Here is a 27,965-nt window from a genome sequence, read left to right as displayed (position 1 = left end):
CTAATCTACAGATTGAAATGAAGATATTGATCAGATTCAGAGAATAGGAATAGGCCTTATGTGCCCAATTTTTTTTTTTTTTTTTTTGTGTGTGTTTTTTTTTAATCATGGGGATTACTCCTAACGTTTGAAACACTTATCGGTATCACTATTCATAGCGTCGACGAACGGGACCTGTATGTTCCCGTTCATAGTATGATACTCGCACAATCCCACAAAACTTTGTGGCGCTTTTGTGGCGAGATTGGGCGATCTGTGTCATAATTTCGCAAAAGAACAATGATTGATTTGTAGGAAGCCCGATATTTCTGGGCATAAAATATCGATTAGTATGGCCGCATGGGGGCGCGCGTCGCCAACGGAACGCGATGGCTCGATCTATCGCACACTTTTCGTACAGAGGTGGAAAAGGATTTGTCGTTTAGATCTAATTTCTCTTTTGAGATCTCTATGCGTAGCTCATAAATAGGTGTTACGATACTGTTGCTATCATAAGGTAAGTACAATATATTTCAAAGTTGTTACTTGTGTGGAGAAAACATACACTTTTTGCAGGTGGTAGGCCAGTACCGGTGACACATGTCATGACACTGTCCCACACGCTGAATTTGATGTCTGGTCTTACAAATAGTTACCAGTATCGAAAGTGTGATAGGCCGAGGCCTAACAGTTGTTACTATATAAAATTACTATACTAGGCTACAGTAGTTTGACAAAATTGTATAAAAGTCAGACCCTTGTCCTGATGAAATGTTTTATTACTTTTTTCATATCTTAAACTCTAGCAAGCTACATCTAGATACACATAATTTACATAAACTTTACAGTAACTTTAACTTAGTTTACTTTGAATCTTGTCTCTAGTTCAAGTTGTAGAAACTTTTCTAGTGTCATGTAAATTATTTCATTGACATAAGCCTAAGGTCATTGCATTCCGTCATTGTCATATTCTCATAATAAAAGTTTTATTGATATATCATTAAATCAAATGGTTGAAATAATTTAAACAGAACTTTTGCATGCAGTTGTAGTAGGCCTACTTGTAAACGTGTACATGTATGTAAAAGTTTAAAGTGCGTTGCCCACTTTTCAATCACCCATGATCATGATAAGAACTGACACCTAGATTTTGCGCAATAAATTTATTACTATTACGCCTATAGAAACAAGAAATGAATGCACGGATATGGATGCAGATAAAGTACTAAATTTACTGTACTTCCAAAATTTAGATTGAGGTATTTTAAAGAGATATTGATAGGGTCTCGGCCCTATTTAAATTGTGGAAGCAATTTAGTGAGCATGAGTCGAATGCTGCGCCCACCGTTCGACCCCATATGCCCATGCTTCGAATTTGACGTTCTGCCGTTCACCGTATGAGACTATAGATATGAATGATTTAGCGTGCATGCCATGATTCTGCCACGCAAGGATGAGAACTGTAATTCACGTCGCACTACAAGTTTATCGCAATATTAAAGATCTCCAAGTTTTGACAGTGTGACCGTAAACTTCCCACGAAACTGCCCTCAAAACTTCTTGCAAAACTTCCCACATCAAATACAGATTTTTTCCCCCATCCCCTCCAAACTTCTCGATCTTTTGCCAGCTAGTGTGACCGCGAGAAACTGAAACTTCGCGATCTCTGTCACGTGACCAGTCCACCTTAACCTTCTGCTTGTGGGCAATGTCCCCGAAGCGTGAGGCCATTGTCATGTCCAGGCGTGCATTGTTACATCACAATCACTAGCCATCAGAAGGTACGTTCTAGTTCATCTTTTTTTGCACGCGCACACCGATGACTCAAACTTCTTGATGAAAGATCGAGAAGTTTGGCTGCCAGTGTGACCACACGTCAAAAGATCGCGAAGACTTCACCATCTTAATCTTCTTGATCTTTTGCCAGTCTGACTGTGCCTTATGAGAGCGTGGTACTCAATATACTCCACGCTGTGTACTCGGTGCGAGAGATTTGCCTTCACATCCACACAGATTCAACGCGCATACTTTTATGCCGAACCATGGTGCATCTCGCAAATCCTGGCATGGGTGGCATGGAAATAAAAATAGCGCGTAAATGCAGAAAGTATCTCAGAAACTGCTGCCACCTGGCTGTAGGTGTACTTGCTGTACATGTTCAATACAGATAAACTGACTAGTAATTTCGAAACTAGGAATGAAACAAGTCTATGTTTTGCTATGCAACTTTACTTACCCATTGGCATTAACGTAACCTTGAACTGCTTATGCAAGCTGACCTTGGGAGGGTCGCGGCAATGATTTCGGGGTCCGGCGACGGGGCCCACTCTCGTGCTCTTCGGAACACTTGTGGAAGTAGTTGCATTTAAGTTTGAATTTCGTACTTGATTTATGCCATTTTTTATTCATGAACTAGGAGAGAATGCACTTACCTAGTTATATTTGACTTTGTAAGAGTGGTCTATTCATGGAAATGGTTGAATCATGAGCATCATGCTTTAGCTACCTGAGTACTGTAAGCAAGAGAAGGACCAGTTATTTAAAGCGATCTGTTCCTTCATTTTTTTTTTTCACTGTCTTTAATATGCAGCTGAGCCAAGATGACAACTAAAGTAAAGTACTTGGACCGGAAGCTGCTGAAGAACGTTTTGCGCCATACAGAGACACACAACCGACTGCAGGAAGAACAAGACATGTGGGACAAGAGAAAAGAGCAGAAAAGAACAAGAAGGTTTGTAACAAAGCGTGTTCATGCATTCAAATGATAAGTGTCACTGTCAGCAGAAATACTGTAGAAGTTTGAAGATACATTGTGTGTGTATACCCATGTAATGATGTGATAAATCTTTCTCTCTTTTTCCGTCTTTTAGATTTAATACATTGATCTGTATACAACTTTGATAGCCATAACATGATCAGTTAGGAGGGGAAAAATCTGCTTTGCTATAGAAGTCATGGATGGCACTGACTGTTTTTATACATGTAATGTTGCAGGTCAAGAGGTCGCGTGCAGCTAGGTCACATGTACAGTGATAACCCCAGTATGAGGACCCGGGATGAGTGGGACCAGAGAAGACTGGCCAGGGTGGGACAACAGGCATCATTCAAGCAAGTAGACAGGTACAGTATCTTACTAGGATAATAAACAGTCTATTTGGTTGCGATGGGCTTCAGATTTTGAACCTTTTTTTGGTCACATGATGAGAAACCACTTATAAAATATGAAAGAGCTCAAATACAATTCTAAGAGGAATGAAAAGTTTATTTGATGAAAATCACTTGTGAAGTGTTTGAGATATCCAAAAAAACAAACAAACAAGCAAAGTTCAAATGTAGTTCTAAAAAGTCGATAACCGACATATTTTAATCAAATAAACTTTGATTTCTTTTTAGAATTGTACATGCTCTTTCATGTTTATAGGTGGTTTCTCATCTCTCTCTCTCTCAAAAAAAAAAAAAAAAAATAGATGAATAAAATTGTGAAGCCCCATCTCAACCAAAACTATACCTTCCCTTCAATACCAATGAATTTCTACCCAAAAAGTGCTTAATTAGCCATGTCATGTTACAAATATCTTGCAGGTACATCATGCAGGTACCATTACTTTGTATTGCCCTACCCCCCCACCCCCCCAAAAAAAAGTTTATTACAGTTGAATTAAGAAAAGTATATGCCATTTTCAGTTCTGCTCTTTGCTCAGAAAATCAATGTAGTGCTTATGCCCAGAAAAGAAAAAAAAGAAGAAAATTTAAGAGTCAAAAAATGCTTGTGTTGAATCCATCTTCATTACTTCTGAAGTAATGTGACTGATCAGTCAAATCTGAACTCTGTACATGGTCTGTCAAAGAGTACAAATTTTAAACTTGGAATAGTGTGTCTTAACATAATACATCTGTATTGGTGAGAAGAATGATAAAAATGTACTAGACTTTTGTGAGATTGTTAGAGGCACTCACGGCAATACATATTGCCCAGTTATTGACAAGTCAGCCAATTTACACTGTGCATGCCCCCTTGTCTTTTGTTTTTCTGTAGTGGAGCCATTGAAATCAGAAGATGGCACTGGCAATCACTGTTGTTTACACTTTTAATGATGGCCTATCAAACTTTTTCTGTTGTGTGTATCTCATAATCATTTGATCTTGAAACATAAGAAAAGTTTCAGTAGTTTTGATTTGGATCTTAGAAATGTTCAGTGAGCTCTTGATCCTGTTTTTCTTGACAGTCTAAGGAGTAACATGCATAAATTTGCCTCAATTGGCCTTGATCAATCAATCAAAAAAAGATGTGCATGAAAAAATACTGCCTAGTTTGAAAAACCGCCTTAATATACTATGGCCCTATGGGAATCAAAAAGTAAATGATATGTAGTTGTCTGTTGTTACTCCCTTTCCCTCACCCTCACCCCGCTTTCTTTTTTTCTCATTCGTTCTTGGTTGATTAATTTATTTGATATGTTCACAATATTCACTGTAATTGTCGTGGAATCAAGTAACTGAGATGCGAGATGTGCTTGTATTGTTGTACAAATGTCAAAGGAAGGAAAATTTTATATGTCCTATCCGAGATCAATGAAAGATTAATGAATCTTTAAACTGTCTGTAATGAATAGGTGGAGTCACAATGGTTTTATGGAACTCTACCCTGAGGAGTTCAACAACAGCACATCCATTAATCATGAAAGTGGACCGGGGTCAGAGGGCAGACGTCATCGCAGAAAGAAGAAATCTAGGTCAGTTCTTGAGTGTCTGTTCTCAGTTCCTCCTTGAGGTTATCTCTTTATTTTCTTTGTTGTAGAGAGAATTTTGTCATAACTGTGATCGTTATAGCAGGAGTGCAATGCATTTTTTTTGTTCTTTCTAGTAAATATTCTCTTATTGCTGACTAAAACCACTGAGGTTTATACAGTTGTGTTTCTCATTTTACCAAAATTTTTAGAAGGAAATCAGACACCAGTGACGATGGGTCATCATCTTCAGACTCTTCTTCAGACAGTGCATTCAGTGACTCAGATGACTCCTCGGACTCGTCCAGTAGTAGCAGCCAGGAGGACAGACAGAAGGGACGGCTGACGGAAGACCTTCTGAAAGGAAAGGCGAGCAGGAGAGACCGTTCCAGGAACGGAGATAGGCAGAGGAGAGAACGAAGATCTGGAGGGAGAGGTAGTCATGGTAACGGCAGGGAGACCTCCAGGAGAGGAAGCGGGAGGCGGGAGAGTGAGAGAAACTCTCACAGGAGGAGAAAGAGAAGACGCTCTGTCAGCAGGGAGCGCAAGAACAGCCATAGAGGGCGCCACTCAAGTGGAGATTCCACTGCATCCGACAGACAGAAGGACAGAAGGGAGAGAAAGAAGGAAGGACATAGGGAAAGACAAAGAAGTCAGAGAGAACGACAGCGGGATAGACAGAGAAGTGGAAGGAGAGAACGGAAGTCTGGTGATGATAGGAGGAGCAAAGAGAAGAGTTTGAAGGAGCGAACGAAGGACAGACAAGAAGACAAGAGAAGGAAACACAGGGATAGATAGAAGGATAGGATGGGGAAATAGTATGTAGATGTCAGTTATGTCAAAGTGTTGCTAATATGACTTTTTGAATAGTACTGTCCATGATGAAGTAAATGTATATTTTCATATGGGAGTGTGCAGCAGTATATCACACATTGTGTAGGTAAGTGTATATGTGACCCTGCATCACAAAACCACCAAAAGGTTACCAAACATGGAGTTTAGTTATGGGCAGATTCTGAAAGAGCAGACTCTAAACTTTAAAATGATGTATAACTCAATATAAATGGATTTTTCTAACCTATCTAAATAATGGAAAGAATGTGCACATTCTGGGAAAGGGTATAAAGTTAGAAGAGGCTTTGAAGTTTAGGCTGTATTCAAGCACCTAGTCTCTTTGCTATGCATATTACCAAAAAACAAACAAACGAACAGAAAAAAAAGAGAAAAAACCCAGGGTGTATAACTCTACAGCAACTACAATAAAGGGATCATCAAATTGTGCTGCAATACTTCACACTCATTACTGGTAAATACATTCTATTCATGCCTGATACCAACTTTTGATGTTGTAGCGCAGTCTTTTCAAAAGTCATTACAGTTGAAAGTAAGGAATGTGTAAACAGTCTTTTAGGAAATGAAGAGGGTGCTCTGAAACATACCTTATCACATTATCCTGCACACACACACACACACAAAAAAAAAACAACAAAACAAGTGTTCTAGAAAAGCTGCAAAAAAAAACAACCCACAATTTCCCATTTGATTTTTCACAACAAACTTAAAAATTATGTAAAAAAGATTGCTCTTTCAAAAAATGTAAAAAACTGAAGATTGACCTGGTTAAACAATTCCACCGATGTTGAGTGCTCACATAAACTGGGGGCGTGTGACTTTTCATTGGTTTTGTGATGCATGGTAACGTATTCTCTCCACACTCCTAGTTTCTAGTTTGATAATCCTTGTTTCTTGTTGACAAAAATACTTTATGACCTTTTTGAGAAAAGCTGCACACCTGTAATCTTTTGACATGCAAAGCAGGCAAACCTCTGGGCAAGTTATGGAGCTGGCATGTGAAAATTGTGCTGCATTTTTATTTACTGGTACATCTTGTCTATGTCGCTGTTGGCATGGGATCACTTATGTAGACATTGAGTAAATTCACATTATAATCAAATTCAGGATCAGAGTACAAGAAAACTTTGTTACACTACAGCAAGAAACTCAGGAATGCATTACGTTTTCTCATGATAACATAATTCTGTTAAGTCTGACGATCATAGATTGGTTCCTATATGGATATACACATAATTATTCACCCTGCTCGCTACATGAGGTACCATAGTCATGCACGTGAAGAACCCCATAACAGGGAAAATCTTCTTGTAATATTTACCAGAATCTTGTATTGGTGTTCATTGTTGTAAATAGGGTTTGCCTGTACGAAGTTGAACAAATTATTATGCCATAATGTTGTGAACGTTTAAATTTTGAGGCTTTATAGCAGATGGCTGTTTTTTCTCAAAATACGAATCAAATTGATTCATTGCCTCCTATATGATACCATCAGACTGGATGATATCGTTGTGAATTATTGCAAGTCCCTGAGATCTAACCAGGAAAGTTTGTGTGTTTCTTTCTCTCCCTGTCTCGCGTCTGTCTCTGAATAAGTATAGAGTATCAAAGTGATGATGTCACAGTCTTTTATTATAGCTTGGGTTGGAACCAGGTTGATAGGTGCGCTCCATGGATAGCAGCAATAGTGCTCACTTATGGGCCAGGTGAGGTTTCTTAGACTCGGTCTCCATGGTGATGAATGAGTATGACATCACACCTCGGTACTCTGTAGTCTACATTTGCAGTTGACTGAAATGCCATTGCACTGTAACTCTGTTGAGAACTCCAGTGATGTGTTGATAAAAGATGACTCGATTTGAAAAAGGAGTATTCATTTAGCAATCTACACCAAATCTCCACATATGACATCATGCCTTTTACTCATTGGGAATGAACTGCTTTTGCCATAACACACATTTCCCATGGACAAATGCCCGAGTATACACAGGACTAGTCTTCATTTGGTTAAAGGGATCGTATAGTTTTGGTTGAGACCTAATTTCAGGTTTCTAACATTTTTTTTGTGAGATAATGAGAAACATCTTATGAAACATGAAAGAACATTGTAATTCTATGAGGAATTCAATGTTTATTTTTTTTTTTGATGAAAATTGGTTTTGAAATGGCTGAGATATCCAAAACAGAGCGATTCTAATATTAAGTGTGGGACCCACAATTTTCTACGACCGCTTTGTTTTACTTTGTTTTTGGATGTTTCAGTCATTCCAAAGCTGATTTTTATCAAATAAACTTTGAATTCCTCTTAAAATGGTATGTTCTGTACTATATCATAAGCGTTTTCTTGGTATCTCGCAAAAAGTTAAAAGCCCAATTCTCATCTCCACCAATACTGTACCATCCCTTTAAGATGTCTGGTTGTTCTCATCCATCTTTTCTTTCCAGATGTTTGTTTGAGTGGATCTATCTCATTAAGGGTATGACTGGAAGATATCTGAAAACCAACAGACTCGTGTACATTACATTGCGCACATTGATTAGAATAGAGGGTAAATGAATATCAGGGGTCAAAGGTGAGGGTAATATTCATAGACTTCATGTGTTATAACTATGGGGAGTAATCTGAAGAAGCTACACTGAAGCTACACTGAAGGTGACAGAAAAAGATCATGATTTTTATAAGTACCAATTTGGCAAAGACACCTCTAAGTTGTCTGATTTCATATTAAAGTGCTGATATTGTACCGATCGTGTTTGAAAATGAATGTGGTTTGGTCCGTCCAATCCAAAGAGTATTTGGCTGTTTCATTTCACATCAGTGGATTTGCTTTAACAGCTTGTATGCCTGTGGGTGTCTATGTAATAGTCACGACATTACATTGCATGATTCTATTCTCTGTTTGTGGATTCAGCTGAAGACACCTTCAGCTCTGAAGTTGTCAGGGAAGGTTTACATTGTTACATGTATGTCTCATCACAAATAGGATCAAATCTATATTAAGTAGTCAGTATGGAAAATATGATCATGTTGTTATCATTTAAATATTTCCAGTGATAATTTTACGTTTTGATACCTATCGTGAGCCATGTGAGACCAGCTGTGTCCTAAAGGTGCATTTAAGAGGAACCATCCAGCACCAACTATTATTTTTCATTTTTTAATCATTGTATTACATCATTTCTTTAAAAGGAAAAGTAGATAGATACACATCAGGCGATCCCTTGATTTGTTTACGTACTATAAATTATGATGATAGAAAACAGTAACAATAATACACCTGTATGTGCTGTTTACATAGATTTTACACAGTAGTCATGTTCTGACATTTTAAAACTGCTCAATGCCATCACATTTACTGTATGAAGTCATGCTAAAACCTGAACCTAAGTATCAGTCTGGTTTGTGAAAACTATTGATGAAACATTATTGTCCTTGCAAATGGTCTGTATCTTGTCGTTCGGGATATGTTCCATGGAGACTGTGTCTGGCTTCACAGAATACCCTCCTGAGGAGAGCCAGAAAAGTCAAAAAATGATTAAGAAAAAACCTGCGGAGGACAGACAGATTTTTCTGTCTACGTACCTATCAGCTCCAGCCGAGATTCTGCCAATATGGGTGTGCTATCAGGGCCGGTGGAGCATTTTTAAAAGTGAAGTGTGGGGGCCCACTTCCAGGTGTCATGAGCTAGGGTTAGCAAAACAAAACTAAACAAACAAACAAAAAAGGTCCTCGGCTCATCTCTCTCCCCATCCATTTCCGGATTTCTTCAGCTGACAAGCAAAAAATAGAAAAAATGAAAATAAGAAAATTAAGGTTTTCAGTGGAAAAACATAACCTTACTGTGCTCACACTTTAAGATCTCTACCTATTTCTATTTAGTGCTACTTACGTACTTCCGGGTTAAAAAGCGTGTGGGGGCCCAAAGTGATGACACCTTATGTATTCCTTTGTATGGTGCACAAAAAGTGTGGGGCCCGAGCTCCCACAGCCCCCACGGTTCCGCCGGCCATGGCTATATATAAAGCTGTTCAGTTGAACACTTAGTACAATGTAGTATAGTATACAGTGTGTACATGGATTTTTTAAAAATACACATGTATATCCAAGTCATATCAACTTCCCATTGTATATCCCCAAGCTACTGGGTCTTTAAAAGAGAGCAGTCTCTGCAAGATTCATGAAGTGAGATTTATGATGATGCGTGTAACTTTATTTGAAGCATTTTAAATCCTTTGTTCAGTACCTGGTTAACTGTCAAGTTTTGATAAACATCACTTGAACTCTGCTTTGAAATGAAGGTCCTCGCATTGCTGCCCTGCATATGAGAGTTCTCCTTTTACACTCACATACATTGTGTATGCCTGTCATTGATATTCATTTGGCATGGCGTATACACATTTTCATGACATTGTGTGACACCGTGTAAGTAAGATTTGTCGTAAGCTTGAATGCAGACATTGGACACAGGCCTTGTGCCACTCTGCAACTCATTTCCTCCAATATTTTCCCTTCACCCATGATTCTTCTCCAAAGAAAAGGCGTATCTAGCCCAAACTGCGACCCCCAGTCAGTTTAGGGGACTTTCCACCTGTGTAATTATGAGGTGTGTTGATTGCTGCTCTTCATTGATTAATATAATGCACTGAAAAAAAAAAGAAAAAAAAACTACCATAATTCACATTAAAATGGAATTCGATGTGCTGTGATATAAATGAAATCATGCATGAATAAATCTCTGGTAAGAGAGAGAGATTGACTTTAGGGATACTATACTGAAGCTCAAGAAAGTTGTGTATGTGTTGTTGTCGTTGGTTTTGTTTGTGTTTTCTAGTGTTTCCTCTTGTCTGAACATTGTTGTACTTCACTGGACTAAAGGGTTCATTCATCTTTCTAGCAGTGACTCTGCAAAGTTTCACACTGCATAGATACATTGTGTTGATTGTTCAAGTACCAACCTTGTAAGGGTTTCCATGCCAACTGTTCTGTAACAATTTATTGTTGTATCCAGTTTACCATGCTGTCATGATGTTTTATAATAAAGTGAGGCAGTTTGACCCTGATATACTGAGTGAAATAAAAGGTTCACATGAATTTTTTGGTCAGCAGTTTTGAATGGTCGACAATCTTGTTATTATTTTGATGTCAATAATGTACAAGTATATATGGCTGATGCTGAGACTGTCTGTCTGTCTGTCTAAGTGGCTTTTGTGATTTCAAATCAAGAAATACTACATGTAACAAACATCAAGTTCTCACCTGAATAGTAATACATGTACAGGTTTGTAATACAGATGGTATACATTAATAATTTTTATGCATTGTTTCATAAATTGGCAGACAGAGCTCTATCCTGAAGGAGCAGGAATTGACTCGAATTATTACGGTCTTGGGCAACTTATCTCCATTAAATTGACAAACTGGAGCACTTCAAATCCTCACTAAATTACAGACTCACATTTTTCACCAGGCATATAATTGCTAACTCTCTTGGAGGAGTCTGCGCCTTTGAATACTTTTAGAACAGATATATTGTATTTGGCACTATGCAAATGCAGTGGATCATCTTAGTAGGAGCCGATTTTGTGATCCAATCACCATACCAGTGTGTCCTCTCCTGATGAGTTAGTCCGGGACCACAATGAATTCCACAAATCTATACATTTAGCTATCTGTTTGTACTACATCACGTTAAATCATGAAAACAATATATGCTCACCTTTGGGAGCGGTGATTTGATGCATATATGTGTAGGTCAGTTGTATCAAAAACATCCTACCACATAGAATTTTCACAGGAAAGCCTAACATAAGGCGTTATCACTATATTTCTCAATAAACCATAACTGTAGACAGTTTAGTCTGGAACATTTTTATTAAACCTGTAACTTGTATTGCTCACATTTTGTATATTTAAAGTACTTAACATCGATTATACTGATACAAATTTTTACATGGTTATTGGTTGTTTCTATTCCTAACTCATATTTTAGAAGAAATGATTTTGAAGCACTAATGCTGGGCTTTTGTTTCATCTGCAAATGGTAAATTATGTCTTTAATCAAGGCAAGTAGGCCTGTAATGAGTGCATACATTCTCTATAATTCTCTGAGGCGTACCAACCGAGCCAATAAGAAAACAGGAACTTCATAGGTGCAGGATGGAAGGAAGTTCGCAGGGAGTAGTTTGTTATTTTAAGGTGTCCAATGGGTTTGAGATGGGTCAGAGTGAATGGAGAAGATTATTGCCATAGCAACGCACCTTCAACAGGAGTTATCTTGATTCTTTCATGCACATTCTTATCATCCGATAGCGGCGCCGGAAGGTGGGAAGCACAACAACGTTTTAATGTATTTTACAGGCATTATAGCTGTGTCGTGGGACTGTCATAGATTCCTGTCAGCTTTCTTCAGTTCAGTGACAGCTTGTATCCTTGATCCTCATTCTCGATGCTGCTCTGAAGTCTAAAGATGAGCGAGCTACTTAAAGGGAACCCAAACCCAAATATCAATGGTGATGGATTGAGTGCATTAAAGCTGCAACATTAGTAGAACACATCAGTGGAAAAAGTCACGTTTATAGAGCATTTAAAAGCAAATTTCTATGGAATTAAACATCCTATAGTGAAAAAAAGAAGTCTGTGCGAAGGACTATGAGTTTAACATAGGGTATACATTAATGTGACGGTGTGAGATCTTCGGCGAGGGTGCGAAGTGCCCGAGTGGGGAAGGGTGAGGGATACCCCCTCCCACGGTAGGGACTTTTTGTAAAAACAGGGTATAACTGTCGCGTTTATAGACCATTTTAAATCAAATATCTAATGAATTAACCATAGTTTTAAAAAAATCACTGAGAAGGACGATGGTTATAACATGGGGGGGGGGGCACTGTTAATGTGACCGTGTGAGATCCTCGGCAAAGGAGCGAATCGACCGGGGGGAGGGAGTGGGGGGTATCCCCTCCCACGGTAGGGACTTTTTGTAAAAAAAAAAAAAAAATAAAATAAAAAAATAAAAATAAATAAATAAAAAAGAACGTACAAAAGTCGCGTTTATAGAGCATTTAAAAGCAAATTTCTAGGGAATTAAACATAGTGGGGGAAAATCTGTGTGAAGGACTATTGATTATAACATGGGGGGGGGGGTATACCCTACATTAATGTGACGTTGTGAGATCCTCGGCGAGGGAGCGAAGCGACGGGGGTGGGGGGGGGGGGGTATAGGGGAGGGTGTGTGGGAGGGGGTACCTCCTTTTGTAAATACAGAGTATAAAAGTCGCGTTTATAGAGCGTTTTAAATCAAATTTCTGGGGAATTAAAAAAAAAAAAAACACCGCGAAGGAATATAAGGGACCATCTTATGAAAACTATTCATTTTGCTATAAGTCCGGGCAGAACGAGCGAGCCACTTTCGCTTTTCCATTCGTCTGGAATGTATTCATTAAAATCTAAAAATGTGATCGCATTGTTCGAGCAATAAAAATTATTCTTATACTGTATTGCTATATAGAGAGCATATTTTTATAGAAGAAAAGGAAAAATGAAAGGCTTAAAGGTATGTTTCAGGGGCACAGTGGAGAACGCGATTCACCATCTACATTTATTCACAAGTATAGATAATATATATTGTATAAAAAGGCAAAAACTCGTTTTGCCTCAAAACATTTTATGGGGGGGGGGGGGCAAGTGCCCCCTCTGCCTCCCCCTCCCCCGCTTCAGGCGCCCTTGACCTCTAGTAGTCTCCTCATCCAGCGGTTCCAACACCAAAACTTTAAGGGAGCGTATAGTTTTGGTTGAGACCTAACTGCAGGTTCCAATATTTTTGGTGAGATAATGAGAAACTTCTCATGAAAAATCAAAGAGCATGTAATTCCAAGAGGGATTCAACCTTTATTTAATGAAAATCGGTTTTAATTTGTCTGAGATATCCAAAAAGGGCATTCCTAATAAAAAGCGGGCCCACCTTTTATTGGAATCGCTTTGTTTTACTTTGTTTTAGGATGTCTCAGCGATTCCAAAACCAATTTTCTTCTTATAAACTTTGAATTTCTCTTAAATGGTATGTTCGAAACTATTTCTTAAAGGGGAAATTCAGTCCAAGTATACGTTGGTCTGATAAGAAAGAATAAAATATTGCGAGTTCAACGGTATGATCGCCGATTTTGATCGAACTCAGATGAAAAAATAATATGGAAGTTATGACATTTTTAAGTTTCGCTATTTTGGGGGAAACAGTTCTTGAACTTGCCATTATGGTTTGTACATATACAGCTTTTGAAATTTCCAGTTTTTCATTCAAACGCAATTATGCCCGAAGCTCAAATCCTGATATATCTAACTGATCACTATTCTGAAATTATTCAACCAGGAATAACATCATGTTTCAGATTTCAATGACAAAAACATTGAATTTCTTCATATTTTTCTGTGCATGATCAATGGAAAATTGTGAGGGTATGATATGGTTAGCTCACTAATTTGCATATTCAAATCCACTGTACAAGAACTATTTTGCATGAATGCCTGCCGAAGTGTCAATAATTGCTAGAACATTCTTGTCACCTGATGCTCTGCGTAAGTTCATTCTTTGTTTGAACGTGAATTCCAACACTATTGTGGGCATGCTTAGGCCCTATGCATCATGCTGCTTTGAAAACGAGTGAAGTCCTATAACCGATTGAGAAAAAAGAAAGGTCATTTGTACCAATATGCGTTTTCACATCAGCCCAATGTTTCGAAATAGCGCGCTAATTTCTGACTTGGGAAATTCACCCGATCACGAAATAGCGCGCTATTTGATAATGTGAATACAAATTAGCGCGCTAATTGATCGAGAAAATTTCTCGAGTCCAACTCGGGAAATTTCCGAAATAGCAGGATAATTAATGCGAACTAGCGCGCTATTTGATAATGTTCGGGCTGATGTGAATAGGAAATGAAATAGCGTGCTAATTTGCGATCGCGAAAAATATCTCGAGCTTGGATTTTTTATCGGGCTGATGTGAATACGCCTAATATGCGTTTTCACATCAGCCCGATGTTCCGAAATAGCGCGCTATTTTCTGACTTGGGAAATTAACCCGATCATGAAATAGCGCGCTAGAGTTGATAATAGGCGTTTTCACATCAGCCCGATGTTTCGAAATAGCGCGCTATTTTCTGACTTGGGAAATTAACCCGATCACGAAATAACACGCTATTTGATAATGTGAACACAAATCAGTGCGCTAATTGTATCGCTCTGATCGAGAAAATTTCTTGAGTCCAACTCGGGAAATTTCTGAAATAGCGGGGTAGTAGCGCGCTATTTGATAATGTGAAAACGACTCGAGAAATGAGCGCGATGCATCCCATCATGCCTAGCGTGTGTAACCCGATCGATCGAGGCAAACTGCACACAAACCATGAGGAATTTTTGAAAGTGCACACATTACTGATGCTGTTTGCACATGCTCAGCTGTCGAAATAGCTCGAAAAAAAATGTCGGGCTAATTCTCTTCGGGCTCATGTGAATAAGAAATGAAATAGCGCGCTAATTCGCAATCGCGAAAAATATCTCGAGCTTGGATTTTTATCGGGCTGATGTGAAAACGTCTAGTGTGAATACAAATTAGCGAGGTAGTTATTGATCGAGAAAATTTCTCGAGTCCAGCTCTGGGAATTTCCAAAGTAGCAGGATGATTAATGCGAACTAGCGTGCTATTTGATAATGTTCGGGCTGATGTGAATAGGAAATGAAATAGCGCGCTAATTTGCGATCGCGAAAAATATCTCGAGCTTGGATTTTTATCGGGCTGATGTGAAAACGCCTAATTGTGCCAATGAGCTAGCTGTGAACTGGCTTGGAGAGTCCCTTTTATGCATGACCACTGATCACAAGTTCACCTTCATGATTATAGACATGTGGGTTGTGTGAATGCAGCAATATTAGTGGAACACATCAGTGAGAGTTTGAGGGAAATCGAACAATCCGTTCAAAAGTTAATTAAAGTTTCTGCTCACTCAAGGCTGGATGAGGAGACTACTATAGCTTGTGATGTCACATGTGTTCAACGATATAAAGAAAGATTAAAGAAAATTCACCATATTTTCACTTTTCTCGCATAAAAAAGAACACTTGACTTCTTTCTTTCAGAAGGCAGGGGGAATAACTACTCTTAACATAATCCCAGTAGCAAGTCGAAGAAAATGTGCACTATATTCAAAAAGTGCAGTTTTGTGAAATTCTCCTTTATTTTCTTTCTGTCGTTGTACGCGTATGACATCATACACTGCAGTAGTCTTCTCATCCAGCAGTGACTGAGCAGATACTTAAAAAAGTAACTTTTGAAAGGACTGCGAGTGTAGCTCTGGTGATAAGGGTCAATGCCGCCCCCTTTCGACCAAAAGTCTCCGAACCCAACAGCATCTGTCCTACTTATAATACGTTAGCTATTAATACGCTCCGAGATGAACTCTTGGAGAGTCGAATATCGTGATTTCCAAGTATTTTTCTTTTTGTATTGTTTGTTCCACAATTTTTTTTTTTTAAGAACCAGAAGTGTGTGTGTGTGTGTGTGTGGGTGTGCATGTATAGTTTGTGCGTTGTGTGTATGTGTGTATGTATGTTTTTTTTTTGTTTTTTTTTTTGAACGAACACCTTTTTTGTTTTGAACGAACACCTTTTTTTTTTTCTTTTGTTCTTTTCACCACGAAACCGGTCATGGTTTACATAAGAAGGCAAGGACAACGGATAACAGATCATCCTGTATCGTATCCGCGTCGTTCTAAACTTACACAGCGTTCAGACCTCTTCTTTTCTATACAGTGTCCGACTCGATCTGTGTCAACTCCTGAATATCAATTGCTGTACAAAATAGGCCTATACATGAGGTTATTAGTTTGTAGGTAACTAACTTTAAAATTGGTTGCGCTCCTTATTCGTACTACAAATTAAGGGGATCCATCTTGTGCAAAGATCTTTTGTTATTCTACTTTGATTTTTTGGCTATCTCTCCATTTCAAAACCGTCGTCATCAAATAAACTTTGAACTCCTCTTATAGAATGGTAGGCCTGTGCTCTGTGACATTCTTTATAAGTGCGTTGTCATTATCTTGATGACTGAATGATTGAAAAAGTTAAAAGCTCAATCCAATTCATTCCCAGCAATAGGCCTATATATAGATCTTAAAATCCCTGAAGCCGCACTAGGAATTTCGCAGATTTTTCGGGTGCTTTTGATTGAAACTAACCTTATTCGGGACCCTACATCATGGTTATTAAGGGAAAGATGTGAAAAATATCCCTAATTAAAGATATTTCGAGAAGGATATTTACGATCCCTATTTCACCGATTTTCGGAATCCTTTCCCCGAATCCTTTTCCCGAAAATCGGGAACGCGCATCGGGGCTGCACTACTATAAGCAGTCATATTATTCGCTGTTCATTCATTTTTCCGTAAATAAAGCACTCAATCTTTGTATGTTTTCTATTTCAATAATGTCTACTGAGCAATTTACTCATGCAGGCATCCTTAGTTCGGTGGTGTGGACCGACCCTCAAATAGAAAGTTGACAATACAAACGACGCCTCCAATCCCGAGCATTGATTTCGTCGCTATGCACGCGTAGGTTCAACTACAGTCATGTAGTACGAATCCAAAGAGGTTCTCCAGTAGAACCTCTTTGTACGAATCGAAGCCTTGTAGAACTCGATGAATACTGTATGTACACTGTGGCGAGCGCGCGCGGATGGGGAATTATGTAAACAGCTGTGAGGGAATGATGTAAGCTGTCGCGGCGTACGCGTGGGAACGCAGCTTCGGTACCATTCACTGATAATCGCGGTGGTGCACGTACAAAGCAATAAAAAAGCCGAAACCGCATCCAACCGGCTTGTCAAGCGGCGGTGCGGCTATGTAATACAAGTACTGTTCAGTATGTGTGTAACACGATTTTCAACCCGATTCATGCTACACACAACTACGGTGAAATCAACACGTACAAAGTAGTGACACAGCACTTCGTATGAGAGTACACTGATACACCGTACACAGGGCCAGGGATCTTCAGCCTCGGCCGCAGCCAGCTCCAGCTGCAGATAATCTCACACACAATACGACATTGCACACGTCGACGACATCGGAATTGGCCAAAGAGTAATTTATCTAGAATCATGGAATTCCATCGAAGTGTCAGTCAACCAGGAGTCGGTGCGAACTGAAAGGGAAGGACGAATTATTTGAAAATATTTATTGCAAGAGCGGTTGTCAGGTTGCGCGTGTGAGTACGGAGCGCTCAGAGATCTCTTCCCCGAGGCTTGGCCGAGGAATGCCGAAGAGGTTCCGTGTACGTCTCAACGCAGATTGTAAGAACGACCCACGAATAGCCATGTATTCTAGAAAAGGTATCGATGTTTTTCCAGTTGACGATCTGGTCGAACACAAAGAAAGACTTGAGATCATTGATGTGAGTCGAAACCAGATATCAACGATTCCCGCAGGGATCAACAATTTTGTCAGCATCATCGAGCTAGACATGAGTGCAAATCGCATCACCAGACTGCCAGATGAACTTCTGCAACTCCCGAACTTGAAAACGCTCACTTGCAAAAACAATCTATTAAACAGTGACTCCTTGCCTAAAGACCTATCGACGTTTCCTGCTTTGCAGACCCTCAATTTGAGTGGGAATCTTTTCCTCAACTTTCCAGTCCAACTCACAGAAATATCGACTTTGAGAGTTCTCCATATGGGAGGAAATCGAATTCAAGATATCCCTCCTCAAATTGAGAGACTGGCAAGGTGAGTTCTCATTATTAAAATTTAAAAGGCCCTTACTTTGGGAGCAGAGATTTAAAACAAATGTTCAAGATATATTATTTGATGCATATGCTTACCTACGTCTAACATGTTAGGTCTGTAAAAGTTTACCACAAAACATCCTTCCCTCCCCCCCCCCCTAAAAAGTTTGCAATAAATGAAAAGCCTAACTCTGTTACAAGAATTTTCTCTCAATAATAAAGTGTAACTGTCTATCTACAGATGGTTTCTAGTCTGGAAACATTTTTGATTATAATTACTGTTCAAATTTTGTAGATTTAACAATCAACATCAATTTTACTTATTCAATTGTGCTCAAATTTTTACAATGGTAGTTTCTATCCCTAACTCATATTTTCAATCTGTTTAGAACTATTTTAAAGCATTAATGCTGGGTTTTTATTTCATCTGCAAATTGTAAACTATTTTGTATGCCTTAAATATCCTTCTGGTTCAGTCTTCCCCCCCCCCCCCCATCAATCTTGATGGTTCTTGCAGACTTTGGATGTGTGTGTACACTGTATGTGTAGATTTGTGTGATGCAGACGCCGAACAGATGTCATGCGTGGGTGTGTTTACTTTTGTGTTTGTTTTTCTTTCTTCCATGATGAGACTTGTGGTGGTTGTAAGTACATGTAGGCTACAATGTATATATCTACTGTTGATCAGCCAAACAGTGTGTGTGCAGAGGTTCATGAAGATTACTTTTATTAATTAACATTGACTCAGAATACAGTGTACAAACTACAACGTTGTATGTAAACACTAGTCACTAAATTGAATGAAAGTTGAAAATGATGTACCGGTATCATCGGTAGATGAAAAGTGAGTACTCAAACACACACAAACACCCACATTCTGCTCCAGGAATACTGTATAATTGCAACTACATGTACCTATAATTAACACTCTTTTTTTTTTCAACATCTTTGTATACGTTACATCGTACCTGCTCTGAATACAATTTGTACACCCATTCTACTTGACTCATTGGCACAAAAAGGGGTAAAGCCATAAAGGGATGGTTTAGTTTCATGGTGGAAATGGGAACTGGGTTTTAACTTTTTATGAGATAAATAGAAGAATACAATTCTATGAGGAATTCAAAGTTCAAACCAAAATCGGTTTTGAAATGGCTGAGATATCCAAAAACAAACAGAAAAGGTCCTAATAAAAGACAAATCCCACCTTTTGCTTGGACCACTTTGTTTTACTTTGTTTTTGATACATTACATTGTATATCTCAGCCATCTCAAAAAGTTCTGATTTTCATACACTGAATTCATTAGAATGGCATGCTCTTTCGTATTTCAATGAATATCACAACAATGTATGAATTCCTCTTAGAAAGGTACTGCACAGTTGTATGTGAATGCTCTTTCATATTTAAGTGGTTTCTAATCATCTTGTAAGAAGTTAAAACCTGAATCTCCAATCAACCAAAACTACAATTGTATACCTCCCCTGTAAAGATGACCTTCATGTACGGTATACTACTGTTGAAGGAAAGCTGGAATCAATGCAGAAAAGTAAAAATGCATCAAAAGATGACATCCATTTTGTTCATTTAACATATTGTGACACGTACACTTGTACAGTCAATCTGTACAATGGTGTGTGTGTGTGTGTGTGTTTGTGATTGGGATTTACTACCAGACAGGTGGAATCTCCCTTCTCATTCAGTGTATCTCCCTGGTACATTGTACACATACAGCTGTAGGCCTACTGGTATACTGTTTCATACACAAAGACCCCCCCTACAAAAGAGTGGACGGCTGTACCTGCAAGCATGAAGCCTGCACATAATGATAATGATTGAATAAGATTTAAATACAATGTACCATACAGTAAATTAATATATTTTACCCCCTCTTTTTATCATACAGTAAACAATGCATCTATATACATTAAATTACAATTTAAATACAGGTTTGAGATTGCAAATAATTGAAATGGTTTGAGCCAGCATCATGTTTGGTTCAATATGGACAGTGTATTAAATACCTAACTGGTTAAAAATGTTCCTTTTTATAGCTTGTGTAGTGCTAGTATCCCTTTTAATGAAATTGAATGTGAATCAGTCTCTTTGTTTGTTCAAATTTCAGGTTGGAACATTTCTACTTGGGAGGCAATCGGCTGGTCACACTGCCATCCACTCTGGGCAACCTGCAATCTCTACTTTCGCTGGTACTGTGCGACAATCGTCTAACCTCACTGCCATCTGAACTCGTACAGCTGAAGCAGCTGCGCTCCCTGAGCCTCCATAACAACCACTTAACTACTCTTCCCCCGGAGATCATTTCTCTGACCGAACTTTGCGAACTGAGTTTGCGGGGTAACCCGCTGGTGGTGCGCTTCGTCCGGGATTTGACGTGGAACCCACCTACATTACTGGAGTTGGCGGCTAGATCCGTGAAGAACAATCAGGTGCAATACACAAAAGAAGATCTGCCAGGAGAGCTCCTGAGATATCTAGACTCAGCAGGACATTGTCTGAATCCTCGCTGCAATGGTGAGAGAGTGTTTCTTTCTTTTTGATGGAATATTGCACAACAAAAATTCAAATTTTTTAGTAAAAAAAAAAACAGAAGTGAAATAGTAAAAGCCTCCTACCCCTTGACCAAAACAGTTTTTTCTTTCAAAACGAACAAAAAAGTAACATAGCATAATTACAAAGAAAATTAAGTACCAGTCAACCAGGAAATGCTGGTTAATGACACAAAAAGGAATTTTGAACAATTGTTTCACTCATACCCCTTTCATAAACTCAATAATGCGGATAATATCCGCAACATTTGGTCGTAAAATCGGAGCGGGGATAGAATAATGCGCATTATTTCGACCCTTCTATTATCCGCATAATAGCAGCGTCGGGACCAGATTTTGAGTTTATGAACGCAAACCCAAATAATGCGGATAATTGCCGGGGTGCGGTCAAACGTCACCTGTCTTTCCCGCAGGAGGGACGTGTGCAGTCACCATGACGATTATCCGCCTTTTTCAGGACGGGCGCTCGTAAAAATAATGCGGATTATTTTCAGAGTTTGTGAACGCATTTTTTATTGAATTGTCCGCATTATTCTTATGCGGATAATAGGAGGATGAGTTTATGAAAGGGGTATTAGTATCAGACAATTATGGAAATGTTTGATGTGCATTTTCTGCATGTAAGTGCTTTAGAGTCTTCATCATCTTCCATACAATGTTGTATGCACAGTACACTTGCAGCTTTGTAATGTCCACAGAACTTTCTTTTTAGCTTTTCAATAAGGCCTACTGGTCTGTACAACTTTATCAAAGCAGTATGAAATGTACAGCATGATATCACATGTACACTTTACACAATCATGGCTTAAAGGGACTGTACAGTACTGGTTGAGGTGGGGATTCATGTTTTGAACATTCCTAAGTGAGATACAGTGTAATGAGAAACCTCTTATGAAATATGAAAGAGCATAACACGTAATTTCAAGAAGGATTCAACGCTTATTTGATGATAATTGGTTTTCAAATGGCCGAGATATATCCAAAAAAGTGATAATAATAAAAGGCGACAGGCCATGCCTTTCATTAGGGTCTCTTTGTTTCACCTTGTTTTTGGATATCTCAGCCATTTCAAAACCGATTTTCATCAAATAAACTTTTGATACCCCTTAGAATTGCATGCTCTTTGACATCTCATAGAGTGGTTTCTGAATATCTCGCAAAACGTTAAAGGGAAGATAAACCCCAAGAGCAATGTGGATTTAGTGAAAGCAGCAACATTAGTAGAACACATCAGTGAAAGTTTGAAGAAAATCGGACAATCGATGCAAAAGTTATGAATTTTTAAAGTTTTGGTGTTGGAACCGCTGGATGAGGAGACTACTAGAGGTTATGACGTATGAGTGGACAACAATACCAAGAAAATATAAAGAAAATTCTACAAAAATCCATTTTTCTTGAAAATTACAAATTCCATCAACTTGATATTGACATATGTTAAGGGTAGCAATTATTCCCCCTGCTTTCTGAAAGAGGTTGGTCCATTGCTCTTTCATGATTCTAGAAAAGTGAATTTTTGTTGAATTTCCTTTATATTTTCTTTGTATTGTTGTCCACTCATACGTCATATCCTCTAGTAGTCTCCTCATCCAGCGGTTCCAACACCAAAACTTTAAAAATTCATAACTTTTGCATCGATTGTCCGATTTTCCTCAAACTTTCACTGATGTGCTCTACTAATGTTGCTGCTTTCACTCAATCCACATTGCTCTTGGGGTTTATCTTCCCTTTAAAAGCTACAATTGATGTAAATCCCCACCTTGACCAGAACTGTACACCACATCATGTAGGGAGATGTACAATTTATGTAACTTCCCTGTAAATTGAGTAGTATGATTGAGCTCAAAACCTTTTTGCACACAGACTTCATGACAATATCTTTAGTGAAATTTCTCATTCTTGTGTGAATACTTTATTAAAGGGCTTGATAAAGCTTGTTCACTGTATAAATGCTTTGACATACATGTATTTTAATACGACTTATTAGTTACTTTTGCTCCCCACACTGACTTTCTTCATACATGTAACTACAAAATTTGCAAGTCGGAGCATACAAGTACAGTAGTCTTGAGCACTGAATAGAAGGATAGAATAATTTGTTCTCATTAATCTCAACTGCTCAAGTTAATGGGATTTGCGATTAGCAGTTAGTGGGAATATTTATCTCCATGTAAACATACAGCGCTGTAGCCATAAAAAAAATCTTGGTACATACAATGTAGTATGTATTTCATGTAGGTTTTGATCTACCAAGGAACTTCAAGCATACTAAAGGTACAATGTAGCTCCTTGGCTCTGTTGTACATCCCACTATTTTGTCTGAAGTTGTGTGAATGACACATTTAGGGCAAAGCTGTTTTTGTACTCAGTTGTATCCTGTTGAAAGCCAGTTGACTTCCCTGGAGAGATTGCCAGTTCTTGTCTGGATGTAGAGATAAGGAACAAGACACCATGTCAACCTTTGCCATGTCATTGTTTGCACAGCAAACAGGCAGCCATGACTCTGTCCAGGGGTCAACAATGTCCACTTGTATCTTGTGTGCACCTCTACTCTCAACCAGGGTAGCATCAAGGTGACCTTCACCTTCAGTATGTCATGTTTCTCTGTCGTGACGTGACGTGACGGGACCATCAAGGTTCACTCTCCGTGCACAGTGCTCAACATTATCCATTTCCATGGGTTGTCTTTTTCTCTTCCCACCTCCCTGGTTCTGTAACTATACTTTTAGGGCTTTAAAGGTAGGGGATACCTTATACAGACCTCCCAAAATGCAGCAAAACATTAAATATGAACCTCAGGGGACTTGCTTAGGCCACTGCTTAGAAATTTGGAAGTCAACAGTTATCTAAAATTTGAATAATGCACAAAACTCAACTACTCAGTAGTTCTGTGTGTCAGCCACACTTACGCCTTTTTGTTGCATTCTGCTGTATTTGTGATCTATAAACACAAATCTAAAAGTACAAGAGCTGATGTAATAATATATAGAGTGTGTGGCAAGAATGTTTATAGAAATGTTTGTAAGTGTTGACGAACTTTCTTCACAAAATATACATGATGGACACACATGCAGTACATGGGTCTGCAAAGGTAGCCTAGTAATGTACTGGAATTTACGGTGAGCCCCGAAAACAATTCAATTCAAAATCTAACGGTCAAAAAAATGTACTAAATGTTACCTTCCACTTTCAATACTTTATGGGAGTTTCTAAAATGATACTCTCTTCAACATACCACTGTATTTATACAACTCTTCATTTAAGGCGTGCAAATGGGATTCCCTACCTTTAATACATGGTACAAATGTAGCAGCACAAACACAAACGAGAAAGACAAAGTAATTGATACCCCTTTCAGGTAATCGTGGATGCGGATAATAGGAGCACAAGTCGTAAAATTTCGATTACATGAACGGGAGAGGAGTAGAAAAGTGCGCATTATTTTTATGCTGCTATTATGCGCATAATTGCAGCATGAGGAGTAGATCGAGAATACATGAACGCGTTTTACGACTTATCCGCACTAACATTCCACAGTTCGGTCAAAGGTCACTCGATTTCCCGCACAACCGCTGATTGCTGAGCTTGAGCGCGCGAGAGGTGTGCATGCACGTGAGGATATTCACCGGAAACATTACGTCATTATAGAGGCGTGCGCCGTAACCATGACAAATAACTCCGTCCTTCGCACCATTATATGAACGGGTGCTCGTAAAAGTAGTGCGCACTTCATGGGATATATGAACGCGATTTTGACTACTTTATCCGCATTATTTGGATGCGGATAATTGAACCGCGATTACCTGAAAGGGGTATGAGAGAAGCAGTGTTCAATAGAAATTCAGTGTGTGAACTGGGGTGAAAGAAGTTTTCAAGTAGGACTGGAAGGTCGTAAAGTAGTAGTAGCAGACCTAAAGTAGCAGGCCTATGAATTAAAGGGATCATACAGTTTTGGTGAGACCTGATTTCAGGTTTCTAACATTTTTCAGTGAAATAATGAGAAACCTCTTATAAAATATGAAAGAGCATGTAATTCTATGAGGAATTCAACGTTTATCTGATGAAATTTGGTTTTGAAATGGCTGAGAAATCCAAAAAAGAGCGATTCTAGTAAGGTGTGGGACCCACACTTTATTACGATCGCTTTGTTTTACTTTGTTTTTGGATGTCTCAGTCATTCCAAACCCGATTTTCATCAAATAAACTTTGGACTCCTCTTAAAATGGTATGCTCTGTACTATATCATAAGTGTTTTCTTGGTATCTCACAAAAAGTTAAAAGCCCAATTCTCATCTCCACCAATACTGTACCATCCCTTTAAATACCAGCAATCCTTTTTAGACAAATTGCTATTGTTGAGTAACTATTAAATTGCAGGCATGTGAAAGATGCAAATTCGGCAAAATTTTAAAGCAGTCAGTCTTCTTTTATTGAACATTTCACTGCATTGTTTATGGACTGAAAAATAAAATTGATTACTGGTACATTGTATTGTACTGCACAGGGACAGTAGAGCTGATCTCGTGTACACACTAAAGCTGCTTGTATCGCCTCAGAAGGCAAATCCTTTTATACCAGGTTGAAATTGAGATCTGTAGACAAACAATGTGAGCTGTGCTTTAGTTTCATTGTGTACAGCGCGCTGTTCAAGGGTCAATTGTAGGTCAGCTGTTTCAACTTTTCTGTTGATGTTTCTCCTGAAAGCTCAATGGGTGATGATTTTGTGTCTCCCCCCCCCCCCCCCCATGTGGGTAGGCCTAATAAGAACTGGTGGTAGGCAGCGTCAGTCTAGCGAGGATTACATGGTTGAGTGTCAAAAGGCATGACAAGGCAGTTTTTGTCACACCAATCAATACATGCTGTGGTGCATATGCTTTGTGTGAACAAAGCCTTGCTTTATATCAGACAGTGCAAGTACTGAATGCTCTCAGTATCCTGTATTGATGTGAAAAAAAAAACCCTGCATTCTTTCTAGTCCACCATAAAACGTGTAATAATCCTGACAAAACTCATTAGTGAATTTTTTTCCAAGACTGATCAGACAAACTTCATGGGAACACAAAATGAATTCTGTACTTGTAAGCATCCACACACTGGTTTTGGATGGGGGACAGTGCCATGACACAGAACTTTACCCGCAATGCAAAGCCTACATGTAGTGTAATGTACTTCACTTTCACATTTACGAATCCTTTGAAGCATTGAACCTGATTTGAGAGATTTTGGTGATTTGAATGATGTTCCCTAAAGGAGTGAATCATGTGTGGATAACATGCTATCTTGTGATTGCCTACTGCAATACAAGAACCTGCTTACCTGACCAGGCAGGTGGTTAAAAAAAAGAAGAAAAGAAAAATAGTTACAGTTGAACCTCTCGTATCCGGACAAGTCGGGACCGGGGCTCATCCGGATGAGGGATTTGGCCGGATACGGGAGACTCAATGCTTTATACATGTACATATATACACATGTAGGTCCTACTGATGTAGCCCATTGTAGTACCACATGTAGTAATGTGTATACTGCAACCTTTTCATTGTTACACTCAGTAACAGACCCCAAAATAGAGGTGTATGTTAATGTTGGAAGTAATATGTAATTCATGTGTGTTTGTGTAGGAGTTCTCAAGGAGTTGGGAATCCCCCTTTCCTCCCGTAATTATTAAAAAAAAAAAAAAAAAAAAAATCACGGCGAGATTGCGTCCGTATAATAGAGAGATCCGGATAAAGGGAGGCCGGATAAGAGAGGTTCAACTGTATAGGCTAGCTCCCTGTGATGGAGGTATGTACAAAATGTAGTTATGTGTGTACAGTGTATTTCCCTCTTGCTTTGGTGGGAGCCTTGAGTTCATAGATCTACAGTGTAAGATATATGTTTTGATTGATGTTGTGGTGAATTTACGTAGCTGACAATTCAAGACTAATATTACTATGTTTTGATCTTCCATTTATTCTCCCGTTCACCCTTCCCAGGTGTCTACTTCAATGCTCGCATCCAGCACATCAAATTTGTGGACTTCTGCGGCAAGTACCGTCTTCCCCTCATGCAGTACCTCTGCTCCCCATCCTGCTCCTCGGCCAGCCGGAGTAGCAGCAGCAGCAGCGGTAGCCAGCCCAGCAGCAGTGATGAGTCGGAGGATGAGGTCCCCATACCCAGGAACACACTCAAGAAAGTCCTCCTTGGTTAATAAACATATGCCAGTACGCTGGATTAATAGTCCACTCTGTAGGTAATCCAGATCACGAGCTAGTACAGTCAAACCTACAAGTATATATTGGACACCCACGGGAGATGAACTGGAAAGTGGCCGTTATAGACAGGTGGCCACTATAGACAGGTTATTTAACATGCTCTTTCTGTCGCAGGGAATTGAATTAAGTGGTTGCGTATGGCAGGTGGCCACTGTAGACGGGTGGTCACTAAGACAGGTTTGACTGTACTTTAAAGAGTTCACTCAAAGGGACCATGAAAACAAATTCTTAATGATCTCCATGCGGTCGTTGGAATACTTAATGCATATTATGCTTTGTGAATTCAAGCAACACTTGCATGTGAATCTTAAATTTTTTGAATAACAAAATATTTTGAATGAAAATGAACCTCCTCTGATTATGTCAGAGATTCTAAGGTCTGAGAGCAGGTAGTTTAGACATTGTAAGAGATTTTTAGGGAGAGAAGTGACCGACACAGAATGGGGGGGGGGGGGGTGTCCTCCCCCTCCCCCTTTGTAGTTAATAGGAGCTTGGGCATTTAATATTAAGCTTTATATGCTGCAATCTGGCCCATTCTATAGAAATGAATGTTCAGTTCATTCAGATAGTTAAAAGAAAAAACAAAGCAGAAATTACCTCAAAATGTGAAACCATTACACTGTATGTCTGTGAGGTGACATACTGTAAAAGTGGATATTTTCGTGCGACTAATTTTTCGCGCAAGGCCGGGTCAGAAGAGTCTCGCGTGTTTTTAATTCCGCGGAATCAAGACATCACGCACAGGAACGCATGGCAAGCAAAAATTTTCGCGCTAGTTTCTGGTTGCGCGAAATGCGCGAAAATTTCCACTTTTAC

At 39.0% G+C, this 27,965-nt stretch overlaps 2 protein-coding genes across 2 annotated transcripts; both read left to right on the top strand.

Annotated features, from left to right (window-relative positions):
* The first annotated feature begins 409 nt into the window (after window positions 1-409).
* On the top strand, window positions 410-5,917 carry LOC140230056 (uncharacterized). The gene is made up of 5 exons (XM_072310262.1): window positions 410-496; window positions 2,570-2,710; window positions 2,974-3,099; window positions 4,593-4,712; window positions 4,919-5,917. The coding sequence occupies exons 2-5, from the start codon at window positions 2,580-2,582 to the stop codon at window positions 5,502-5,504; spliced, it is 963 nt and encodes a 320-aa protein (XP_072166363.1). The 5' UTR covers window positions 410-496; window positions 2,570-2,579; the 3' UTR covers window positions 5,505-5,917.
* An 11,763-nt stretch (window positions 5,918-17,680) lies between these two features.
* On the top strand, window positions 17,681-27,537 carry LOC140230055 (leucine-rich repeat-containing protein 58-like). The gene is made up of 3 exons (XM_072310261.1): window positions 17,681-18,336; window positions 20,460-20,866; window positions 26,871-27,537. The coding sequence occupies exons 1-3, from the start codon at window positions 17,864-17,866 to the stop codon at window positions 27,083-27,085; spliced, it is 1,095 nt and encodes a 364-aa protein (XP_072166362.1). The 5' UTR covers window positions 17,681-17,863; the 3' UTR covers window positions 27,086-27,537.
* Window positions 27,538-27,965: the final 428 nt, after the last annotated feature.

This window comes from Diadema setosum, chromosome 6 (assembly GCF_964275005.1).
Source record: "Diadema setosum chromosome 6, eeDiaSeto1, whole genome shotgun sequence".
NCBI lineage: Eukaryota > Metazoa > Echinodermata > Echinoidea > Diadematoida > Diadematidae > Diadema > Diadema setosum.
Note: the sequence above shows the minus strand (reverse complement) of the source record. Positions and strands in the feature narration are given on the sequence as shown.

Coding starts and splice junctions, on each gene's coding strand:
- LOC140230056 (XM_072310262.1), top strand. CDS start 2,580: ATGACAACTAAAGTAAAGTACTTGGACCGGAAGCTGCTGAAGAACGTT. Junction 2,711..2,973: donor GAGCAGAAAAGAACAAGAAG/GTTTGTAACAAA, acceptor GTAATGTTGCAG/GTCAAGAGGTCGCGTGCAGC. Junction 4,713..4,918: donor CGCAGAAAGAAGAAATCTAG/GTCAGTTCTTGA, acceptor CAAAATTTTTAG/AAGGAAATCAGACACCAGTG.
- LOC140230055 (XM_072310261.1), top strand. CDS start 17,864: ATGCCGAAGAGGTTCCGTGTACGTCTCAACGCAGATTGTAAGAACGAC. Junction 18,337..20,459: donor CAAATTGAGAGACTGGCAAG/GTGAGTTCTCAT, acceptor TTCAAATTTCAG/GTTGGAACATTTCTACTTGG. Junction 20,867..26,870: donor TCTGAATCCTCGCTGCAATG/GTGAGAGAGTGT, acceptor CACCCTTCCCAG/GTGTCTACTTCAATGCTCGC.